The sequence below is a fragment of the Gallinula chloropus genome (assembly GCF_964237585.1).
Source record: "Gallinula chloropus genome assembly, chromosome: 5".
NCBI classification, from domain to species: Eukaryota; Metazoa; Chordata; class Aves; order Gruiformes; family Rallidae; genus Gallinula; species Gallinula chloropus.
In genome coordinates, this window is record NC_140090.1 from 54,840,802 (window position 1) to 54,862,120 (window position 21,319).

Here is a 21,319-nt window from a genome sequence, read left to right on the forward strand (position 1 = left end):
CTTGACCACAGTTTGCTCAGGAGACAGTCACTCACCGTGAACAATGATGGCCTTTTTTTGCCAGGAAACCACTCGAGCTTTCATTGTAAGTCATCATCTTTACTCAGAAGCGAATAATCTGATAACTCATATCCTGACTGATTATGTAATGAGTGGCACATGTAGCCTTCAGAGCATGAGAGCTGACATCCCTAAGGTTCCTGCAGATCAAAGAGTTCATATACTCAAGGCTCTTCCAACTATGTATATTCAGCAACCCACTTGTTACTTACAAGCTGAGCTTTAAGTATTTGTAAAATCACAGCTGTAGTCAGACTGCTGCAATGTCTATATTACATAGAGTAAAAAGCACATGGAAACCCTTTCAGAAGTTTTGCTACACTGGATCTGGCTCCATTCTTTGCACTTACTGAAACCAAAATTCAGATTTCAAGCATGTCCCTTTAGACCTCAGGCACCTAACTGGAAATAGTTGTGCTTTTAAAATTATATAAAACACAGAAAATATGATCTAGGGTATTTTTATAGGAAATTACAATTACTAAGAATAATGTTTGTGACTGATAAATTTTGTATAATTAAAAAATTTTCTGAACACTTGTTTGGAGAAAAAAAATAGTTGTTTTCCATCATATAAGGCAGAATCAGTAACACTTTTCCCCAAAACACTTGATGTGTGAATTCCATCTTTGATACTAATATTTCACTGATCTTTCCCAAACCAAATTCCTCTTTAAGTTTCTTTGCAAGAGATCTGTTTATCCTGTTTTTCAATAGCTCTTAAGATTAGTATGATTTTAATCTTTCTTGATCCTTGTGGCTGTTTCATTAATCTCACCTTTGTAAGCGTGCTCTCCATTGGCCAAAAATTGAACATTGTGGTCTGGCTTGTCAGCAAGCTAGGCAGTCCAGTACCTGCAGAAGTACTGGTAAATACACAGTGAATGGTGGAGGTTTTATAAGGCACAGCTTGTATTTAAGGTTAGGACAGAGTGGATTAGGCTTTCAAAGTAAGTTCATGTCTGTTTCCGAAAGCAACTCTAAAGTAAAGAGTTGCCAGCCTTGGGGAATCCTATCTTTCTACAAATTGGATGGTGTTGTCCTTCTGTTCAGATTTAGGAAATAAATGAGGTGCCAAATTGATCTCCTTTCCAGGCCAAGACAGCTGGTTCCAGACTTGCCTGCTGTCAGTAGGTTTGCTGGAGGGAGTGGCTCCTGGCAGGGTGAGAAATATTTGCCTGCTTTAGGACCTCCTCTAATACCACAAGGAGTTGGTGTCCCAAGGGGGCCAGGCCTGTAGCTGTGGAGTAACACGTTAAGTCCTTTACCCTCATCCCGGGGAGAACACATGGAAAATGCCTAAGCTTGGGTTGGTGGGGAAACATTTCTGCTGTGGTGTATATTCGTTAGACTTACACTGAAGGCAGCCACTTTCTTGCAATTACATCTAATTGAGCTGAGACTGTAACTCCATGGAGACAACCAGGATGTAAAAAAAAAAACCCCAAAACAACTTACCATATCTTTAAATGTTTGAGGGGGTCCAACTTCATTCTCTGGCTGATGTTAATCATTGCAAACTTCCTAAACTGTCACAAAACCCTAAGTGGAAAAGTACTGCATGAGGTGATGCCTGTGTGCCTGTTTCCTTGTGCTCATGGTAGGGTTAGTTTCACAACAGGAGTCACGCAAGGCTGAAGACTGTAGGTAGGTGAACTGGTGGATACAGGTAGATACTGGAGACCTGTAAAGTATTTGTGAGTAAGAATAGTTTGGAAGTGAAACAGTGCCTGTGAACTCTTAAGTCCTCATTTCTCCTCTACGTGCCTGCTTCAAATGCCTCAACATAGCAATGTATCAGTCTGTCTAACTCTGACGTGATACAGGATTCAGTAGCATATAGTTTGGCTATGTTGTTCAGAAACAGGGCATTATTTAACAGTTTGTGGATTTCCTTATGTGCCAGATGGATGAATTGGATAATCTGAGGGCTTTGCTCACAGAACTTTTCTCTCTGCATATGTTGGCATATCTTTACAATTCTCAGAACAGGGAAACAGTGCTATTTAATACACATTATACTGAATAGCATTATTTAGTATTCATTATGCTGAATAACCAAAGTGAATAATGAAGTAACCTGTGGAGGCAGACCACCTGCAGGCACTTAATTGTTCAATCAGAAAGGTGTCTTGGTTTGATGCTAGCCCTCTTGCATTAATTATCCTAAGTAAGTATGTGTAGGATAAATGGCTTAGTTTGGAGAGAACAGTAAGAATGATTCACAGGCTGTGACACCAAGCAGAGGGCTGAACAGAGGCCAGGAGGACCCATGCCTTGTCATAGAGCAGGTGCTGAGAACATGTACTCAAATTATTTGAGTAATTGAATTTAAGACACTGCAGGAATGTTGTGCTTGGCCATTTGCTGCTCTGGAATTGCAGCCATGTGTAAGCCTATGAGGGTCCCAGCAGTCCTTTTGCTGGCCCCTGCACTCACACTAGCTGCAAACATGCCTCACCTCCCCAGTTACCTTCATGCTTTGACTGTTCTGCTTCTCTGTCCCACAGAGGTGAGAGGAACTGGTCTGGCTCTGGAGCTGTCTGTTTCCTTGCTCAGCTTTCCAGGTGGGAACTAACAAAGCTTATGAGTGTGAGCTTGACTGATAGCCAAGCATTTGGCTTGGTGTATATGGAGGCATGTCTGGATGCTCAACCAGCCTTTGCTCTATTGTCATGGAACTTACACAGAGCCTTCCTTGTCTAAACAATGCTGGCTTCAACTGCCCCAGTGGAAGAAAAAATTGTAGACATCTCTGGATGTGCCAGTTGCACTATACAACTGAGCTTGTAACCTTGGGAATACTCAATGTCAGTAGATGACTGGACCCCAGCTGTTGAGAAAGCTTTGTCTTAGTCCTTTGGCTTGAGCTGGAGAGTTCAGGCTTTAAGAAGCTTCTGCAATGAATGCAGAAGAGTAGAGGCTGCTTTAGAAATGTAGGCAACCACCAAGCTTAGCCCCAAGGGATTCCAGATTGGGTTTTATGGAATAGCTCTGCAGTGCCCACAAATTAGTTGGATCTGAATCTCTCTGCTACCTAGCTTAAAAAAATTGGCCTTGTAGTGGCTCTGCTGCTCTCCCCAAACCACACGGGCAGTTTAACTCCCATCAACTCCTGTGGTTTTGCTTCTATGCATATCTTATGTGCATGGGATTTGGGGGGTCTTGCACTGCTGCCAATGAGTTGGGCAAGGGATTAGGAGCTGCTGGAGGGGCATATAGGAAAGGTCAAGACCTGCTGACTCAAGAGCTTTCCCATGGGAGAAGTGTAAGGTTGTTGAGTCCCCCTTGTGCTCATAGCTGTATCACCCCAGCTCCACTGCTTATTTCTTCCTTCAGAGGGTCTGTTAAGGGTGAAGCTGGCCAGAGAAATGCGGGCTGAGCAACAGTAGCAGTAGCAGGATTTTCTGTACAAGTAAGTTTGGTAAGGGAAACATATAGAAAGGATCAAAATACACACAAGTTAGAGGTTCATGGATAAAGGGGAGCCAGAATATCTCTGCCTTTTGCTTTTGTAATAAGTCATCAGGTTACTGGAGCAGTAGGAGGAACCCATAGGCAGTCCTATCAGGAAACTCAGTGGGCGACGAGTAACAAAACAGACAAAATGGTCACTGCTTTGGTTATAAGGAGATTCTATTTTATGGCTCACATTTGTTTAGAAGACAAATAGACTAGGGAAGAACTGCTTTTCTTGTTGATGATCTGAGTTCACTAGCTAAAAATAGAAAGATGAGGGATAGGCAAGCGTGTTCCAGGGAGCCTGCTGGTGAGGGCCAGGGGAAGCACTAAAACTGACACACAATAAGGCGATTCCAGTAGCACCTTTTGTCATTCCAAGTGCCATCAGTGTACATCTCCACACATTCCTCTCTGCCTTTGCCAGAAGGTTCATTTAAATGCCAGTTAGTATAGTTCAGTTGTGTACCATTCAGGAGCTGGAACTTGCTTGGAATTAGAGATTCCCTTATCCCCAGGTAGGCGTAGGTATTAAAACTTTTCACCAAGTGAAGAATAGCATTGTTCTCACCCTCGTTGCTTGGAGTGGCAATAGAGCCCCCAGCCTCTTTGCATTTTTTCAGTGTAGTATGAAAATCAGCTTTTTTCCCATTAGTAGCGAATATTTTTCCTCCAGATGCTGTTATCATCTTTTCCAACTGGAGGGCTGCAAGATGAAGTGAAAGCTGTTAATTTTTTTGTGCATTTTGTGGTCACTTTGCTGTCAAGTGTAATTGCTGCTATTTTCTTCCGTAACTTTATATTTAACAAGAAAAGGTAACTGAAGTCAAAGATTAAATATAAAGAAGAAAAAGGACAACCCCTCAAAGCCAGAAAAAATCTGAAAAGGTGAGGGAAGGGGAAAAAGGGAATAAACACATCAAGACTGAGACAGTGAAATAGGAGAAGTACAAAAGAGGTTGGAGAAGGAGAGAAGAAAATGGGGAATTTTACATTTGGAAAAAGTATATAATGTTCTTTGAGTCTCTATACTCTGTATAGGCTCTCTCAGATGCTTTGCTGTACCCAAGAGTCTGCATCAGTCCTTGAGTGAGTAGAATCGTAGATGTGATCTGTATGGGATTTTTTTATGTGTGTGTGATCAGTGTATTAGTCTGTTAGGAGCATGAGGTACTAAGGAGCATAGGCAGAGATTTTAGTCTGGTAAAATTCTGACTTGCTTTCACCTGTACTGCAGAGCCAGGTGTCTCGCACTAGTTATGAAAAGCTAACACAAACACGCACACACTCCAGCATCTGAGACTTATCACTCTCCTATCTATTGGTGAGCAAAATTTAAATGGTATGCAACAAAACTGTAGAAAACTCTGTTTTTTCCTTAAGCTGTTTTGGTGCTTATGTTGTTTTTGCCCACTAATCCACCTACAGCAGAAGTAAAGGCAGACAAATTACCTCTTTCAAGTCTGGAGATCCGATGTGCTAATTGACAGATAACTTCTTCCACTGCATTATGAACCGGCGGTAGCACACCTATTAATGAAACCAGCTGTTAGGCACTTCACATTACAGTTTGAATCTCTGCTTTCAAGATAAAACAGAAGTAAAGATGCGAAATGAAGAACTTTTAAAATGTTTGACCTATTTTACTGCTGTGTTTTAAATAGGGGATCTCTTCAGACATTGATCTTTGGAAGGATAGGGGATGCAATCCTGGAAATTACCTACAGCAGAGCAGTAGTGTTTACGGAAAACATGAATTAGCAAACCGAATTACTCTCCACTCTAAGTGATTGAGCCAGTCCCAGCAAAACACTTGCACTTATGCAGCAGGTTTAGTTGATTTTTAACTGTCTCTAGGGATTGTTGACAGAATCCTTCAGGCTGTTCAAGCACTTCCTGGCAGCTCCAACGTAGCACCTAGCAACAAGTCTCTTGTGCTCTGTGTTACAGAAAGTTATTTCCTCTTCTTTGTGAACTGAATGATTGCATGATTGAGTAGGAAATATTCAAGCATCTTCATAGAAGGAATTAATAACCGATTATTTTCTATCAGGTGGAACCCATAGCAGATTATACAAGATAGCACTAAGTTTACAAAACATAAAAGTAGAATCTGACAGTGTATCCAGGTAAAAATTGACATGGTAACTGTATGTACCTGGTATAAATCCATCTATCCCATCTCCAGGCAAGGGCACAGAACCGTGAAGTGAAAGAATTCCTGCAGGTTTATCATGAGCGCAGCATGGGAGCAGGAGAAAGACTGCTCCTAAGATTTTGTGGAATAACTGTGGAGGAAGCATTATTCGGAGCAAAGTGTAAAATGGGTGGTTTAATCTCCAGTGTAGAGTCCTGCATCAAAAAAAAAAAAAAAGCAGTGTTTCAGAAGTTTACAGTGTGGGTTTGATATTAAGTACCCACAGCTTTGCCCTCTGTGACAATGTCATTGATGTAGTTGCAAAGTTAGGTTATTTCAAATAATGAAAATATCTTTTCTAAAAGACTGCTAGTCTGCAAGAGTCTACAGAGCAAAAAAAAAAAAAAAAAGCCAACCCTAAAACATCCCCTTCAAAGCTCTTTTTTGTACAGCAAATACCATTATATGCCACTTTTCACATACAAAGAACCATAGTTTCCATCTCAACTTTACAAGGCAGCAATAGACATCTGCTTTAGTAAGAGAAATCCACGTTAAGATAAACTGGGATATGCTGGTTTTATCAATTGGTCTAGGAGGGAAACAATTATTAAACCCTTATTCTTCCATTATGGCATCTATCTTTTTAAGTATCTTCACCTCAGGTGAGATCCTTTGTATAAGCAGCTGAAAGTTTTAAGAAAAATCTTGAGAGGGGAAAAAAAGGAAAGATTTCTGAAAGTTTAATAGGTTTCAATGTAATTTAAACAGAAAACTAAAGATGTTCAACTTACCTAGCAGCTCCAATATGAAATAACTGAGACTCATTAAATTGTCTTATTTATAGGTCATGTAACTTGAGATTCCTGTAGGAAATACAAAGAGCATGTAATATGATAGGAATTTATATATGAATAAAAAATTAATGAACTTGAACTTGAATAATGAAGGGTTGTTTTCTTCAGGAGGTAAACACATTTAGATGTGAAGAATATATTTGAGGATATTTGCTTAATTTGTAGAAACACTTTCACGTGTCCAAAGCCACCCAACCCTGGAGCAGACAAAGCAGTTTCTCAATACATATTTGAAATTCCTAATATTTCCACAGAATAGCTGTGCAAATGTTAAGTTGTAAATGTCACTGAAGATAAACCAAAACAAGTTCACCTGAAATATTATATGTACCAGGAACACCGTCATCGTTTCTGTTAGAATGAGGACTTAGTTGTGCTAATTACCAAAGACTTATAACTAAACAGAATATCATAATTGTATCAGAAATGCAAAAAGACAGTGGTAGATCTGCAGCATATGTAGTGCTAATGGCCACAGAAGCATATACTTACATTTAATTTACAGAATATTGTGGGGCGGAGTTTACTATTCCAGCAGAATGGTGAAGGGAAAAGCCACTCTAAACTGGTCCTGTAAGTACAGAGGACTCAAGAGGTAGAGCATCACTGAGATGGAAATGCATTGCCATGCATTTTTAAGTTACTCTCAGCTGAGTTGTTCCTATCCAATGGAGGCTTTTAGGAAAGGAGTTTCAGGCTGTTCAAACACATAAGATGAAGGCACATCATCTTTGTGGTGTCAGGCCAGCATCCTGATGCTTAGTGGTTTGAGGAACAGGTGCTTTGAGATTAGACAGGCAATGTGAGCAAAATCCATATTGGTCTAAGATGCTGCTGGCTCTAAGCAAGCCTAGATCAGCTCCACAGAGACTCTGCACCTGTACCCTGCACCTGCATACTTACCTCAAGAACTGGTCTAGTCCTTTGTCATTAGTGGTGTGTCCACAGAAGCTTGATTAGTTCCTGCAGTGCTGTTTATCAGGTGCCCTGGAAAAGGCTCCAGTCCTGTGAAAAATAAATAAACGGGACCCAGTTGTATGTACCTTGACAGAAGAGGGTTGTTTTAAATTTGCATGAGTAACCTTCATTTCTCATTAAATTTAAAGTTTCTTAGCTTTTGAGTGTTTGACTTACTGCTTTCAACATACTTTTGGTTGAAGTTTTCTTATTGTTTTACAGGGGGAAAACGAAACAGAGAACATGAGATGAAGCCATTACCTGGGGTCCAGATAAGCCCTAGAAAAAGTTACTGGCAGAACCTGGGTCTTTACATTTGTGGTAAGGACAACTTCAGCACTTCAACTGCATCTGGAAGAAACCACAGGTTACAGAAGTGTGAGAAAATAATGAGGCTTGGCCTCCATTGGTAGTGCGTTTCATGTGCTGACTGATGGCCTGGAAAACCTGGAGTGAGACAGAAGTTTTCTTGGGTGAGAGAGTGTCCTGAGAAGAACTGATGTAGATCTGTTCAATTCTAAACTTTTCTTCTTTTGATTTTCATCAGCACAGTGATAAGATGGACCAAGTTAAAATAGTTATTTAAAAATACTTAAATTTCTATGCTATGCTTACGATTGTCCAGTAAAATAGTCTATATAACTATCACAACTTGAAAACTATTTTCAGACCCTCAAGATTCAAGGATATAAACATCAAATAGAGAACAAATGATTTTTGATCATTAAGGCAACTTTTATTCTGTGTTTCTATATCTGTCATTAAGAGGTTTTAGATTTTCAGTGCTAGTAAAACAAATTAAGGATAATCTGAGTCGGTTGTATTGCATAATGTAGGTAGGTAAATACAAAGCATGTGAAGGAAAAAAGTTGGTCAACACAGCTGGTTTTAGCTGTTTCAGGAAATCTAGACACTGGAGTTAAATTTCAGTTTCTGAAAGTGGGTGTGTGTACTTTCTGTGAGTCTGTTCCTTTGTATACTTCATGGTGCTAGTCTCAGCTCTGATAACCTTGAAAATTCTTTTCTTATTCTCAGTTTTGTGCTGTTGTCTGCATTCACATTTGCTAGCACTTCATCCCCTGCTTTCGGCATTTTTTCCTCCTAGTTGTTGTCAGACTGTCCCCAGGAGCTCTGTTATGCCTGGAAATACTGGCAAGAGCAAGAGAGGACATGGATCCAGGTGTCTCCCCTTCTCAGAGGAGGGCTAAGGCTATTTTGTGAAAACAGGAAGCAAAGAATTCAGCAAGTTATGGACACCTGGGATGGCAAACTTAAACATGTTTGTTTTGTTTTCTAATTATGAGATGTATTTTAGAGCACAAAGTCTTAATTTTACCTGCTGACAGTATGATTGGTGCTCGTAAACACTACTGTCATCTGGCTCCGCTGACTTAACATGTGAAGGATCCAAGTGGAGGTCGCTAGATGTCTCTGTCACTTGGTGCAGCCCAGCTAAGAAAACCAGAGACATAGCTTTGTTTATAACAAATAGAAAGCAAGACAATATTTCATCTCTTCATTAGTTGTTAATAGTAAAATAACAATCTAATGGGAGAGAGACAAAACCCTCATGTTTATAAACCAGATGAAACTATTATTATGTGTATTCTGCAGTTGTCCTCCATTATTTGCAGAAGGTGGTGAAATTGTTCACTACAGGTGTTATTACTGTAATTACATTGCTGCAGCCTCCTCAAGGCCTAAGGTGCCCTTGCTGTGTCCTTTTGGCTCCTGAGCCACAAGAGCAGAGAAGAGTGAAAGTTTCGCTCTGTGTTGCACCTGGCTTATCACCCTCAAGCCAAATTGTGCCAAACCCTGGTTTCCTAACAGGGACTTCAACTTGAATCCAAAGCCTCTTATTAATTTCAAATGTGCTATTCTAACTTCAAAGTATCTTGTATTGATTGTGCTTGAAACCCCAGTATATTCATATAACTGCAAGCTAATATGATTTTATAATAGTACATTCCAACTTCTGATAATGAAAATCACTTGCAATCTGACACATTCTGATGTCCAAACAAGGCTGCTGTTATACCATTACATAATACTTCCAAGAACATTGTTTTCCTCTGGTTCATGAGTTTGTAATAGGGCCATCAGTCTTTCTACCACTTCTCACTGTGGTTTCAAAATCACCTAATTAATTTCCTGGTGGCAAATAGCTCTACTCCTACTTGCACTTACTTCTGAAGCTGTTCTTTGTGTTCTTCTAAAGAAAAGCTGTGAATTAATGTAGAATGTATGATTAATCTTTACCCCGCTTTGTATCTGCAGCACTGCTAGGGTGTTGTGGCAGTAAGTACTGGTATTTTTCCACCACATATGTTCTTTTCTCTGGAAAATAATAGATAAATAACATAACTGTTGTAATTTAAATTTGACTTAATAATTAAAATAAGGAAATAAAGGAGGCACTGGTCGCAATTTGTACAAGGAAAGGTAGCCTCACCAGCCTGTGTAACATCCTGCCAGTTCCTAGGTTCACTTAATGTTGCATTTTGAACTCAATTTTCCTCAAGACCTGGTCCTTCTTGCTTTGTGGTTTTTTTTTACATCAAATTTCTATGAAATCAGGAAGCCACAGAAAAATACTTATTTGCTGTAATCTGAGGTCAATTTCATCACATGTGGTAGCAATTGATGGGGGCAGGAGTGATGTTTTTGAGTGCCTGAAATTGCTAATAGTATTTCTAAGGTAAATCATGTAATTAAATTATACAGTTATAAAAGAGGATCGCAGTCTAAACCAGAGAGGATTCTCTCTGAAATCAATATCAATCATTTTTATCACCAAAATGCTCACTACTACCATAACAATTGTATTAAATTGCTCTTTTGTGATATGCAATCCATTTGCTCCAACAGGACTGAACTTTTGTGCCCTTTTAACTTCAACAAGGATCTTACTTCTCAATCTGCTTTTCTAGCATTTAAGAAGAAATCTTCTGAATTAAAGATCTTACTGTTAAGATTGTTTTTCTGTAGCCAATTAGTATAAATTCAGAAAAAAAACTAACCTGGATTTTTCCTGGTCTGGTCATTATATACCTGGTATTAATTCTGTTCATTGCATTGTTAAGGAAAGATTTTATCAAAATCATCCTATAATAATACCAAACTGGTTTGGGTTGGAAGGGACCTCAAAGATCTTTCAACCCCCATGCCATAGGCAGGGATACCCTTCACTATCCCAGGTTGTCCAAAGCCCCATCCAGCCTGGCCTTGAACACTTCCATGGATGGGGTTTCCACAACCTCTCTGGGCAACCTCAACACCCTCAGAGTAGAGAATTCTTCCTAATGTGTAATCTAAATCTACCCTCTTTCAGCTTGAAGCCATTACTCCTTGTCCTATCAGTACTGCTGATGAACAGCCCCTCCCTCACTTCCCTGTAGGACCGACTCCTTTAAGTATTGGTAGGCTGTAATTAGGTCTCCCTGGAGCATTCTCTTCTCCAGGCTGAACAAGCCCAACTCCTTCAGTTTGTCTTCACAGGAGAGGTGCTCCAGTCCCCTTGATCTCATCTTCTCTCATCCCCATCCGCCCTCTGGACATGATCCAACAGCTCTCTGTCTTTCCTGTACTGTGAATAATGTAACAGAAAAAAACTTATTCAATGTTGTCTTGGACCTGAACACTCTGTGGTCTCTCAAAAAATAATTCTATTAATACATATATGGCAAATTTTGCTCTTTCACTAAAAAAAAAAAGACTAAAATGCTTATAAGTGGTTTAAAAAGCATTTGAGGGTTTAAACTGATAGGATTATACACAAACACCCGCACATCTTAATGATTTCTGCCTACTTTTCTGTTCCTCTTGGTAGAAAAGAGCTACCAAGTAACTTCTACTGAGCATGTATCTTCACCAGGTTTTTAACTACCACATAGCAATCCATGAGATAAAAACATCTTTCAAATATGTGTGTAGTGAATTGATTTTATTAGGGATTTTATTTTCCATGAATGACGGTTGACACTGCATTACTTGTTTTTCTTCTCTGAAGTTCATTACAGTTAGAAGATACAAGTCCATGCAAAAGAATGTGGACACTGTTTTCTATGAAGGAGGCAGGAAAGTGATAATTCAGTTTTATATGATACAGTCAAGCCTTTGGACACAGCAGAAAGAGGGCTGCTTTGCAATGGTGTAAGGGGAAGGCTAGAGCATAGCAAGAGAAGAGTGGAGCTTGACATTATATGGAGATGCTTTATGAAAATAACCTAAGAGTTATTTTATTTATTGTAACATTTCAATTACTGCAAATGTTGCAGATCTTGGTGGGAACCACAGAGGGGAAGTGCTGCTCAGCAGCTCTTTGACCAGATCTAAGGAGTTTTTATTTTTAGGTAGCATGTGTATCCTTCATTTCTTCAGGGTTTTTTTTTTTTGTGTGTGTTTGTTTCTTTTACCTAGTAATAAAAGTTTAAGCAGAAAGAAATTGGGACTCTGAGACCTGGTCTAGGTGTTTTGCTTATGACTAAAAATTTAAAAAATCTTGTTTTCTTCAACTGGACATAAAGCGCTCAAATGTCCTAATCCAAATTGGTTTAGAGAGATATGATATATTGTGTTAAACCATTTGTAAAGTTCTACAGATCAAGGATTTTAAAAGATTTCTGTAATCATTTTGTAAATGCAAATGAGGTGGAAATAAACGGTTGATTAACTAAACGAATAGAATACTCCAAACCTAGGTGGAGAATATGTGAATTGGGTTCAGAATATAATAAATTATGTTAGTAGAGTGGTATGTTTTGGGGGTTTTCTGTCCTTCTCGAACATGATGCCTTATGCCACATAATCATCTTGATTGAATAAAGAATCTGTCCAGTTAAAAGATTCAAAAATAGCTAACAAGGTTTACTCAAAAATACTAATAATTAAAATGCTAAAAATAGAGGTAGCTTTAAGTAAATCTTTAACTCTTTTTTTAGCAGATTTAGTGCAGTTGGTGAGAGCTAAGGCAAGAATATTAAATGGCATTAGTATGGCCTTATCTTTTCTTAAAATAAGCTGAGAGTCAGAATTTTTGTCATGGCATGATCTGTTCCCTTTCTGTTTCAGTTTTTTTGCTGAACTGGTGTCATGGTCGTAGCTCTCAGAGGAAGATATTTTGTAAAGTAGATTTGCACTTTGAAATCTATCCAACATGGTACCGGGTGTACTTTTCCCATTTTGAAGTCCCTGTTGGTTCTCAGATCAGCAGAAAGACTGTATGCAATGCTGGACATGAATCTGCTGCTGCTAAAAGTATCCCCTTATCTCCTGCATCTGAAGATGCCAAAGCTTTCCTACTTCAATGGGTTTGAAATGACTGTGTGAATAGATCCCATCTCTTCCTCAATGCAGGGCTAGAGTCAAGGGACATCATGGTGTAGACTCAAGTTCAGGTTCCTATGGGCTCCCTGTGCAGAGTCAGATGGGGATGGGGGGAGAAAGTAAAAGTGTTTATGCATTTAGTTTAACTGCAGTGTTTCCTTTTTTCCCCTCAGGTGGTGTTGAAATGATAATGGATGAGCTCAGGACTTCCTCACTACAAGGTTAAGTGTGTGAAAATTAGCTACTCCTGGTATTTTGGGTAGCTGGTGCACAGAAGGAGCTCAGCAAACTGAGTAGAGGTGAAAAGGTGCAAAGATGTCTCTTGATCCCAGCAGATTTGAGTCATGGTCTGACTGCATGTTTGCTTGGCATAATATCAGCAGACAAATAGCTTGTGTTTGAACTGATTAAACTTGCAATCTTACCTAACCCCCAGAATAGTATGTAATGGTTCAGTGGTTTGGGAGAAGACAGGTGGCTGCTTAATGTTGCAACGGTCATTGCTTTATGAGGGAATGTAATATTTCAGCAACAAAAATGTATTCCTTGGGATTTTACACAAATTCCTGTGTTTACATAGATCTAATGCAATGCTTATCTTAGTGTTTTATAGAATATAGCTTCTGAAAATTAAAGAATTGTATCGGGTACTTTTAATACTTTTATAAAACAAAGGTAAATATGGATGCTGAATGAATCGCTATGTGCTGCAAAATTAGAAAATGCAAGCCCTGTAATTGGGATGTACAAAACCTGAGACCATGATTGCTCAAGTGAAGTCAGCCTCTGTTTATTTCTCTTAAAGCACAAACTATTAAATACATATCGAATGTTTCTACTCTGAAGCCATGAGCAATTTTAACTTCAGACTTTTCCAATATCCCAAGTCATATCTGGAACTTTCTTCACAAAGGCATAGTACACAGAGCCAGACTACCACAAAGAATGCTCAGTTATTCCCAACCCTCCAAAAGAGATAAACACATGAGATTAGGCTCATTTTAATTAACTTAATCACTACCACATTTGGCATTTTCTTAATGATAAGAAAATTACTGTAATACGATTAATTTTGGATTTTCTGACATAGAATGATTGCAGAAATTACATAAATCTGAGACATGTCTCCATTCTCTGAGGTGACTGAAAGGCCATTGTTTAAAATTCACAGACTGAGAGGCGATACTCATTGCAATTTTTGTCATTCCAGCTCCCATCAGTGTACATCTCCACACATTTTTCCGTCCCTTTGCCATTCGGCTCATATTGGTGCCAGTTAGTATAATTCAGAGGAGTGCCAGTTAGATACATAAACTGGCCTGCAGTCTCACCCTCTTTAATACCCAAGTAGGCATATTGGTTGTACTCTTTCACAATACCCAAAATAGCTTCATTCTCCTCCTTATTTCTGGGGGCTGCTAGAGTTCCTCCAGCCTCTTCACAGGATTGTACTGCAGATGCAAAATCAACCTTTTTCCCGCTGCTAGCAAGTATTTTTTCTCCTATTACTTTTATTTTCCCAGTCAAAGCAAGCACTAGAACATAAAAAGAAAAAAAAAATCTAGTTAGCTTTTTAAATTTCCTTTGGCTTATTGATGAGAAAACAAAAGAAGAAATCAAGAGAGATAAGAGGAGGAAATAGAAGGCCAAGAATGAGAGTAAAGGATGAAGAAGAATAAAGATCTTCAAAATTTTACCAACTTAGTTGTTTGCTACGTGTATTGTTATGCTGCGTGTTCTCAGCCCTTTTATTTTGCGTGTAGTCCCTAAAGAGGATGAACTTGCTTCAAATTTGAGCAAATGAAACAAATTATAGTTTCTGTGAATTTACTGCCTTCAACAATCTGGTAGATAAAAATGCTAGCAACATGGTACAAAGCTGAGGAGCTCCCATGAACCTCTGTGGAAAGTGCAGCTTCAGCTGGATTTTTTTTTTTGATAAATCAAATTTTAAAATGTGCATTAGTGTTCCTGTGAGAAGTGTTTCTCCAGGGAAAATAAGTCCCCATCTTCCCTCTGTCTGATGAAAAAATGAGTTTTGAGATGTAGTACAAATTTCAATTGTGACCTCTTTCCTGATTGAGTTGAAAAAGTAAAAATGGAAAAAAATTACCGTTTTCAAGTCTGGAAACTCGATATTTCAAATCTTCTAATTCATTGTAGACTTCAGAGTCAAGAGAATAAGGCAGACCTAAACAGGTAAATAAAAAAGTTATATGATCAATCAAAGCTAGGCTTTGCTGATAAGAACAATTTCTTGGATAAAACTAATTAGCACACGCTAGTTACTTGAACATCATCTGCTATAAAATAATTATTTCCCCAGTATTTTTTCATATGGTCATTAACCTTTATTCAAGCAAGTGGAAAACCCCCTCCAACCCTCTGAAAAGCTGGTAATTTCCCTCCGCACACTAGAAAATGAGTTTTTCTTGGTTGAAGCCTTATGTTTGTCATGTGCAGGTAGCTTGCCAAAGAGAATTTGTTTCATTCTAATAACTGGTAGTGAACAGACACAAGGGAGATTTTGGTGACAAAAGAGGTCCTGTGCCTTACACCATTTTCTTTTAACTTGATGAGTGGATGCTTTGTGTTTCTGCAGTGGGATCATATGTTAATGGGAACTATAAAGGCTGGTATAAGAGGATTTCTGCACAGATTATGTGAAACAGTCCACACAGCACTGCTAGCTAAGGAGGGAACTCACTGTAAAGGTAGATATTGATACAAATTTCCAAGGTTAGCAAAGGTCCAGGATGCAGAAAAAAGGGTAAAGTGTTTCTTACCAGACTGCTTTTGCATATACCATCTTTAATAGGCTTCTGGCATGTCTCTCTATAGTATTCAATTACACTTGTAAATACTGGAAAAACATTTTCTTCATACTTGACAGACAGAAAGAGTTTCTGCTGTTAAAGAATCAGTTCTTTTTGGAATGTCAACAGAAAATCACTACAAAGATATATTTATATATATTACATGATAACATGTAATATATTACTTGATAACATGTTCATTTCCCTGGTTCTCCCAGAAGACAGAGGAGGCCTATTTTTCAGGGAAATAAATAAATTAAACCGACCATTTCTTCCATTCAGTTTTCCCTCCTCTGTTTCCTCAAAGACACATATCCTTCTGTGTTAACTGTTTTCATGCATGGAGCCTTCATGACGAGGATGTAAAAAAAAAAGGAAGCTTACCCCATAAACGTTGCTGTTCTTTCAGACCAGCTATTCCAGGCAGTCGAGAGTTACCAGATAGCCCAGGAATTCCTGGACATTTACACTTTGCATGGCAAGTCACTAGCAAAGCAGCTACTGCTGTAAGCACGTAGGACAAGTAAGAGAACATGACTGCTCTGGTCAGCTGTAAGAAAACCCACATTTTTCAGTCAATGATTCTGCAACAAATTGTAGGCATTGGTTTATGGAATTGAACACCTTTTCTTTTCCCCTTCTTGAAATTTGCAGTCATTCGTTATTAGTCTATAGTTTAGGTATAAGAGAGATCCCAGATTTATTTTGCTACCATTTCATAGTTTACACAAAAGCTAGTTTCTAGACTGATAGCAATTGGTACGCTCATTACAGAATGACAGCTACACATTTAGGAGTAGCAAAGACAAATTACCCCTTTTGCTATCACTGTCTGCTTGTTGGATTAATCCTTGAGAAATGATGGGCTCAGATGTAACTGATCATGCTTAAGCCATTGGTTGTCTGTAAGAGCTTAATCACTCCATGAAACATAGATGCATATGCTACCGACCTGAAAGGCACAATCTGTTACAGTGGTTGTTGTGATGATTTGGAGCTAGTTAGCAATCTCTTTAAGCAAAATACTATTTAAGCACATTTATTTGAAATAAGCATCCTGAGAGCGTGCTTTACACATGAGCAAACTTTTATACCTCAATTGACATTCCTATCTTGTTTTGAAAAAAATTCTTGAAGCTTGAAAATGTCAGAGTTAGTCTTGTAGAAAATGCATTTTTGCTGGTTGGCAATAGGCCTATTCATCTTATTTTAGCCTTTCAGATATAACATTAAGTAGGGCTATGATCTTAGTGGCACAATATCATGACTAAAAAGCACTCTGAAGCTATAGATCGGGGTTTACAACACAGTTAGTAGGTATGCAGCATTGTTAACACTGTGTGGTTACAAAACCTGAACTGATCGATTATCAGATGCTATGGCATGGAGATAGCCAGTTACTGACATCATTCAGTTAAAATAAGGAGAGGTAAAGAAAGGTTCAAGATGCCAGAATGATGGTCCCTTTCTAATGAGATGACCTTCATGGGTTGACTCTTGTACAAAACATATACTTTAATACCCATACTTTTGGCTCAAACTGGAGATGATCAGGTATTACATGCTCTTAGAAGCTTTCATCCTTAATGTATGTTCTAAAGCCAGCTCCACTTAAAGTTGAGAAAATAGTCTTGGTTGACTTGATCACTATAAGGTTATTAACACCTGGATTCACCAATTAAGACCAGGCATTTGTTTCAAAGCATATGCAGCAAGCAGAATAAAAATATCAGTTTATGATTATAGCCACTTATTAAATGCATACACTAATGCACACACTTATTAAATCATACACTATGTTTATATCTTCTAGACTGTCTTTATTGCAGAAGGCTTTTGACATTATTTTAAATCTTCATCAATGCCAATTATTGTAAGGGCAAAGTTCATTTCTTTTTCTAGAGGAATGTATCATCAAAATTAATTCAGTGGGATGTACTCTTGAAAATAAGAATATGCATTTTGCTGCATACAGAATCTGTTCAGGTATTAGTCTATTCCTCATGGTCAAGAATTTCCACTTTAACAAGTGGAAATTTCAAATCTACCTGAGAACACATGGGCTGAATTAAAATCACTGTTGCATTTTCTGTATTAAACCCAAAGCGTGTCAAGTTGTTTACCCTTTAGTAACTTGAAGGCTAGCAGACCCCTCTGACAATGCTGACTAACGACTCAGAGGACTATTAAAGTCTCTACCTTAGCTGGCTAGGAATACTTATGTCCCTGAGATAAGGAAATGCAATTACAACAGGTACTCTTCATCTGGTGCTGATCATTCAGGGAATTGCATTTGAATGTACTACTGCAACCAGCTCATAATTGGATTATGATGCAGAGTCAGAGTCCTGATGAGTTGTATAGCAAAATGGAAAAAAACAGCTCTTCAGTTTTAATCCAATTTTAATGACCTTCATCAGTCAGTACAATCTGTTGTCCTTCAGGCATCTCCTCATCTACTACAATTGCTAATATAAGCAAAGTAAAAAAAAAATTACTAAGAAAGGAAAATTAAATTTTAAAATGTAAATATGAATGCAGATATAAAAAGAAACAGGTTTGCCTTCTAGCTGAAGTTCCTTGCTATTTATTAAAAGGAAATTGCACTTACCCTTCTGCTTCAAAGTAAAATGAAAAAGCAGTTTGCCAGGTCACCTTTATATAGTGTTTTGTGTGTTAAATGACACCATTGAAGCGGAGAGTGGATAAGCGCATGAATGAGCCTTCTTAGTTTTGCTTACAGATGTTATGCAAATACTGAGAACATTTTTAAGGGTTGAGAAATTCTTTTGGCCTTCTCTTCCTGTAAAGTTGGTGGAAAAAAGAGTTTAGAACAGGTAACTCCAGATTTGTAGATGCATTAAAAAAGCATAAAAATCTAAAGAGACTTTCTCTTTAGTAATATTGTCACTTTTTTTTTCCTATTTAAATAAAAGCAAAAATGGCTTTTGTAGAAGCAAAAAACTCAGCAGTGACTGTTGTAGACAGAAAGGTGCTCTTGTTCATTAGGGAAGCACATTACCTTACATATAGTCTGACCTGACAATCAGAACTCTAAATTGTGCTTCCCATCTCTGTATATGATGTACGTACCTAAACATAATTTTCCGGCTGTATGTAGACTTGATGTTTCTGTGAGTATCCTGGCTCTTTTTCATGTAGAGTACAGTTGATCCTCACTTGGTCAGAGATGGATCCTGGAAAAATCTGTATACAGGCACAAAACCCTCAAATAGACAACACTTCCAAGTAAAAAAAAAAAACCAAAGGGTTTGGTCCTCCAGATTCCTGGAAATGAAGATAGGCATCTTAAGAGCAATCAGCATATGCTGGATCTGATGCCTTCTGCTGTAAGGACATTTATGTTTTGATCCTAGCTGAGGTTTGCTATGAACCACAGCAAGCTAACCCATCAGTACCTCACCTGTAAGAATGAAATACCTTTGCTTCACAGCTTTTCTCTGTGTAACCGATTCACCCTGTGGTCTCCTATGAATAGAATGTTTTTTACTTTTCATTTGCATTTTACTAAAGCCACTTAAGTTTTGGTGTGATCCCTAACTATAGTATCTTGTCACTCAGCAGAATTCACAGCTGCAAGCTAACATCTTTAGGCTTCTTGTTCAACAAGTAGAGGTAACTAAGTCAGCCAGTTGATACTAGACAAGAGAAGATACCAAAGGAGAAGATATGTCTAGGATTCTGTTTTAGAAGTAACTTAGTCTCTTAAATCCACATCTGTTCACAACAGTGAACCTGTCCTAACTCACAAAACCAAAAGAAAGCAGCAGGCGAACTGAGGCAGTAACAGTGTCCTTTTAAGCAAATATCTTAAGACTCAGAAATACATGTTATAAACTACCTTCAGGTCCTCCCTCTACCAGATATGCAGCAAAGCTTATGAATACAGATCTTGTCACTCTACAAAACCTCTAATCCCACCAGTTGAAACAGTTTGCTTGTGTTGTCCAAAGGAGGCAGATGAAAAGAACTGATGTTAAGTGTGTAAAATGTGGATTAGTACCCAGTAGGTAGAATACCTTGTTTCTGAATCCTGCTGAGGATAATTGGGAATAATTCAGATACCAGGCAATTCAGAACACTCAAGACATGGGTAATTCTGCTTCTGACTGGCAGCCAACTTCTAAGGAATTAGTGTGGTTGTACGATAAGGTGGAATTTACTGGATCTGGATTTTGGGAAGTAATATTTTAAAACTAATAACTGCCCAAGTTCTTGAGAATCTACCTTACCGGAACACAATCTCATATAGATTCAGTTTCTAGGCAGCTCTGCAACAGCTGTAATGGTTAAGAACATCCTGGGGTGTCACTGTTCAAACACACTCTCCCCACACCTGTACCTGAAATGTAGATACATAAACAAGATGATTAAAAATCTTTGCAGACTTGCAGTATTGCTTTCACCTAACACAGCTTCTTCTGTGTTAACTATAGAAGTCAGTAAAGCCCCACTGGCTACACAATGTCTTTGTTCAGGAAAGTGTGGCATGAGCAAAACACAGCTGGTAATGGCTGAAGATGTAGAAAAAGTTTATAATTATCTTTTGCCTGGATTTTCAAAGGAGTGTACACTTGATGCTAGTTCTTCTCCCATGAGTCAGATTACACTTGTACAATAGAAGCTGATAAGAAATCTAAACCATAACTCAATGTGAGAGATTACTTAGTCATTAGATTTACTCTCCTTAGTTACTTGGCAGAGAATTAGGAAAGCAAATATGCTACAATAAGGCAGAAAGTAAATACTTTTTGTGCAACCTGGCACCCTTGTAGAATAACTACAAAGCTTGGTATTCTGAAATTTACAGGTAAACCTGTGTTGTAATGGCTGAATATCTTTAGCAGGGTAACACCCACAAAATTCAGCCAGGGAACACTAACAGCTTCGAGAGGGCCCCAGATCCTCCACCCTACTTTCTGGCATTAAGCAGAACATTAAGTCCTCTAATACATTAGATATGATGTGGTGCTAACACCAGTAAATGAAAACGAAACCCCACAATGGTCTGCTCAACTATTAGCAAAGGAGAAGTTGTGTCTGATTTTCAAAGACATAATGTACCCAGAAAGGCTCTTTATATAGCAGGTGTGCATGCTACCCTCAAAAAAGCAAGCTGAACACCAGTAACTTCCAAGGTGGTTTCAAACCCAAAACTAATTTTACATGGCCTTCAAACTCCTAATTTTCAGAACACAGGATGAAATCTCCGTTTTGCTCAGCCCACTGTTTTGAAAGGCGCTGATTACTAGCAACCTTATCATAGTGCAATCTGCATAAAGCTATGCCATGCTCTTTCATGTCATTCGTGGTGCTGTACAGTCACACGAGTTTATTTTAGCAGTCTGTGAGACATTAACCTTATGCGTGTCATTGCGCTGCAAGTTCCTGATATCAGCTCTGAGCTTGTCCTTGGCACAGCATCTGTGTGGTAAGCAGGTGCAGTCAGTCCTCCATCTTTACCTTGTTCAAAACAACATTCATTTTTTCTATCTGTCTAGTATTTCCACTGTAATCTATCTGCTCTGCTGCCACAGATCTTAAAATCATCCAGACTGAGGTGCCTATAGTCAGTCCTAAGAAGATTCATTGGCATCAGCTGGAGCCCTCATCAGAAAGAGAGAACTAAACATATGTCACGTATTAAGTAATGAAACAATCCAATGGGTAAAGTTCTGCCCCCTCTC

The 21,319-nt window shown here is 38.5% G+C and overlaps 1 protein-coding gene across 1 annotated transcript; it reads right to left on the bottom strand.

The window, feature by feature from the left end:
• Positions 1-13,953: 13,953 nt before the first annotated feature.
• On the bottom strand, positions 13,954-16,146 carry LOC311192431 (pulmonary surfactant-associated protein A-like; the record flags this gene model as incomplete). Its single annotated transcript, XM_084264901.1, has 3 exons — positions 13,954-14,330; positions 14,909-14,986; positions 15,996-16,146. 3 exons carry the CDS (start codon positions 16,144-16,146, stop codon positions 13,954-13,956), a joined length of 606 nt encoding a protein of 201 aa, XP_084121027.1.
• Positions 16,147-21,319: the final 5,173 nt, after the last annotated feature.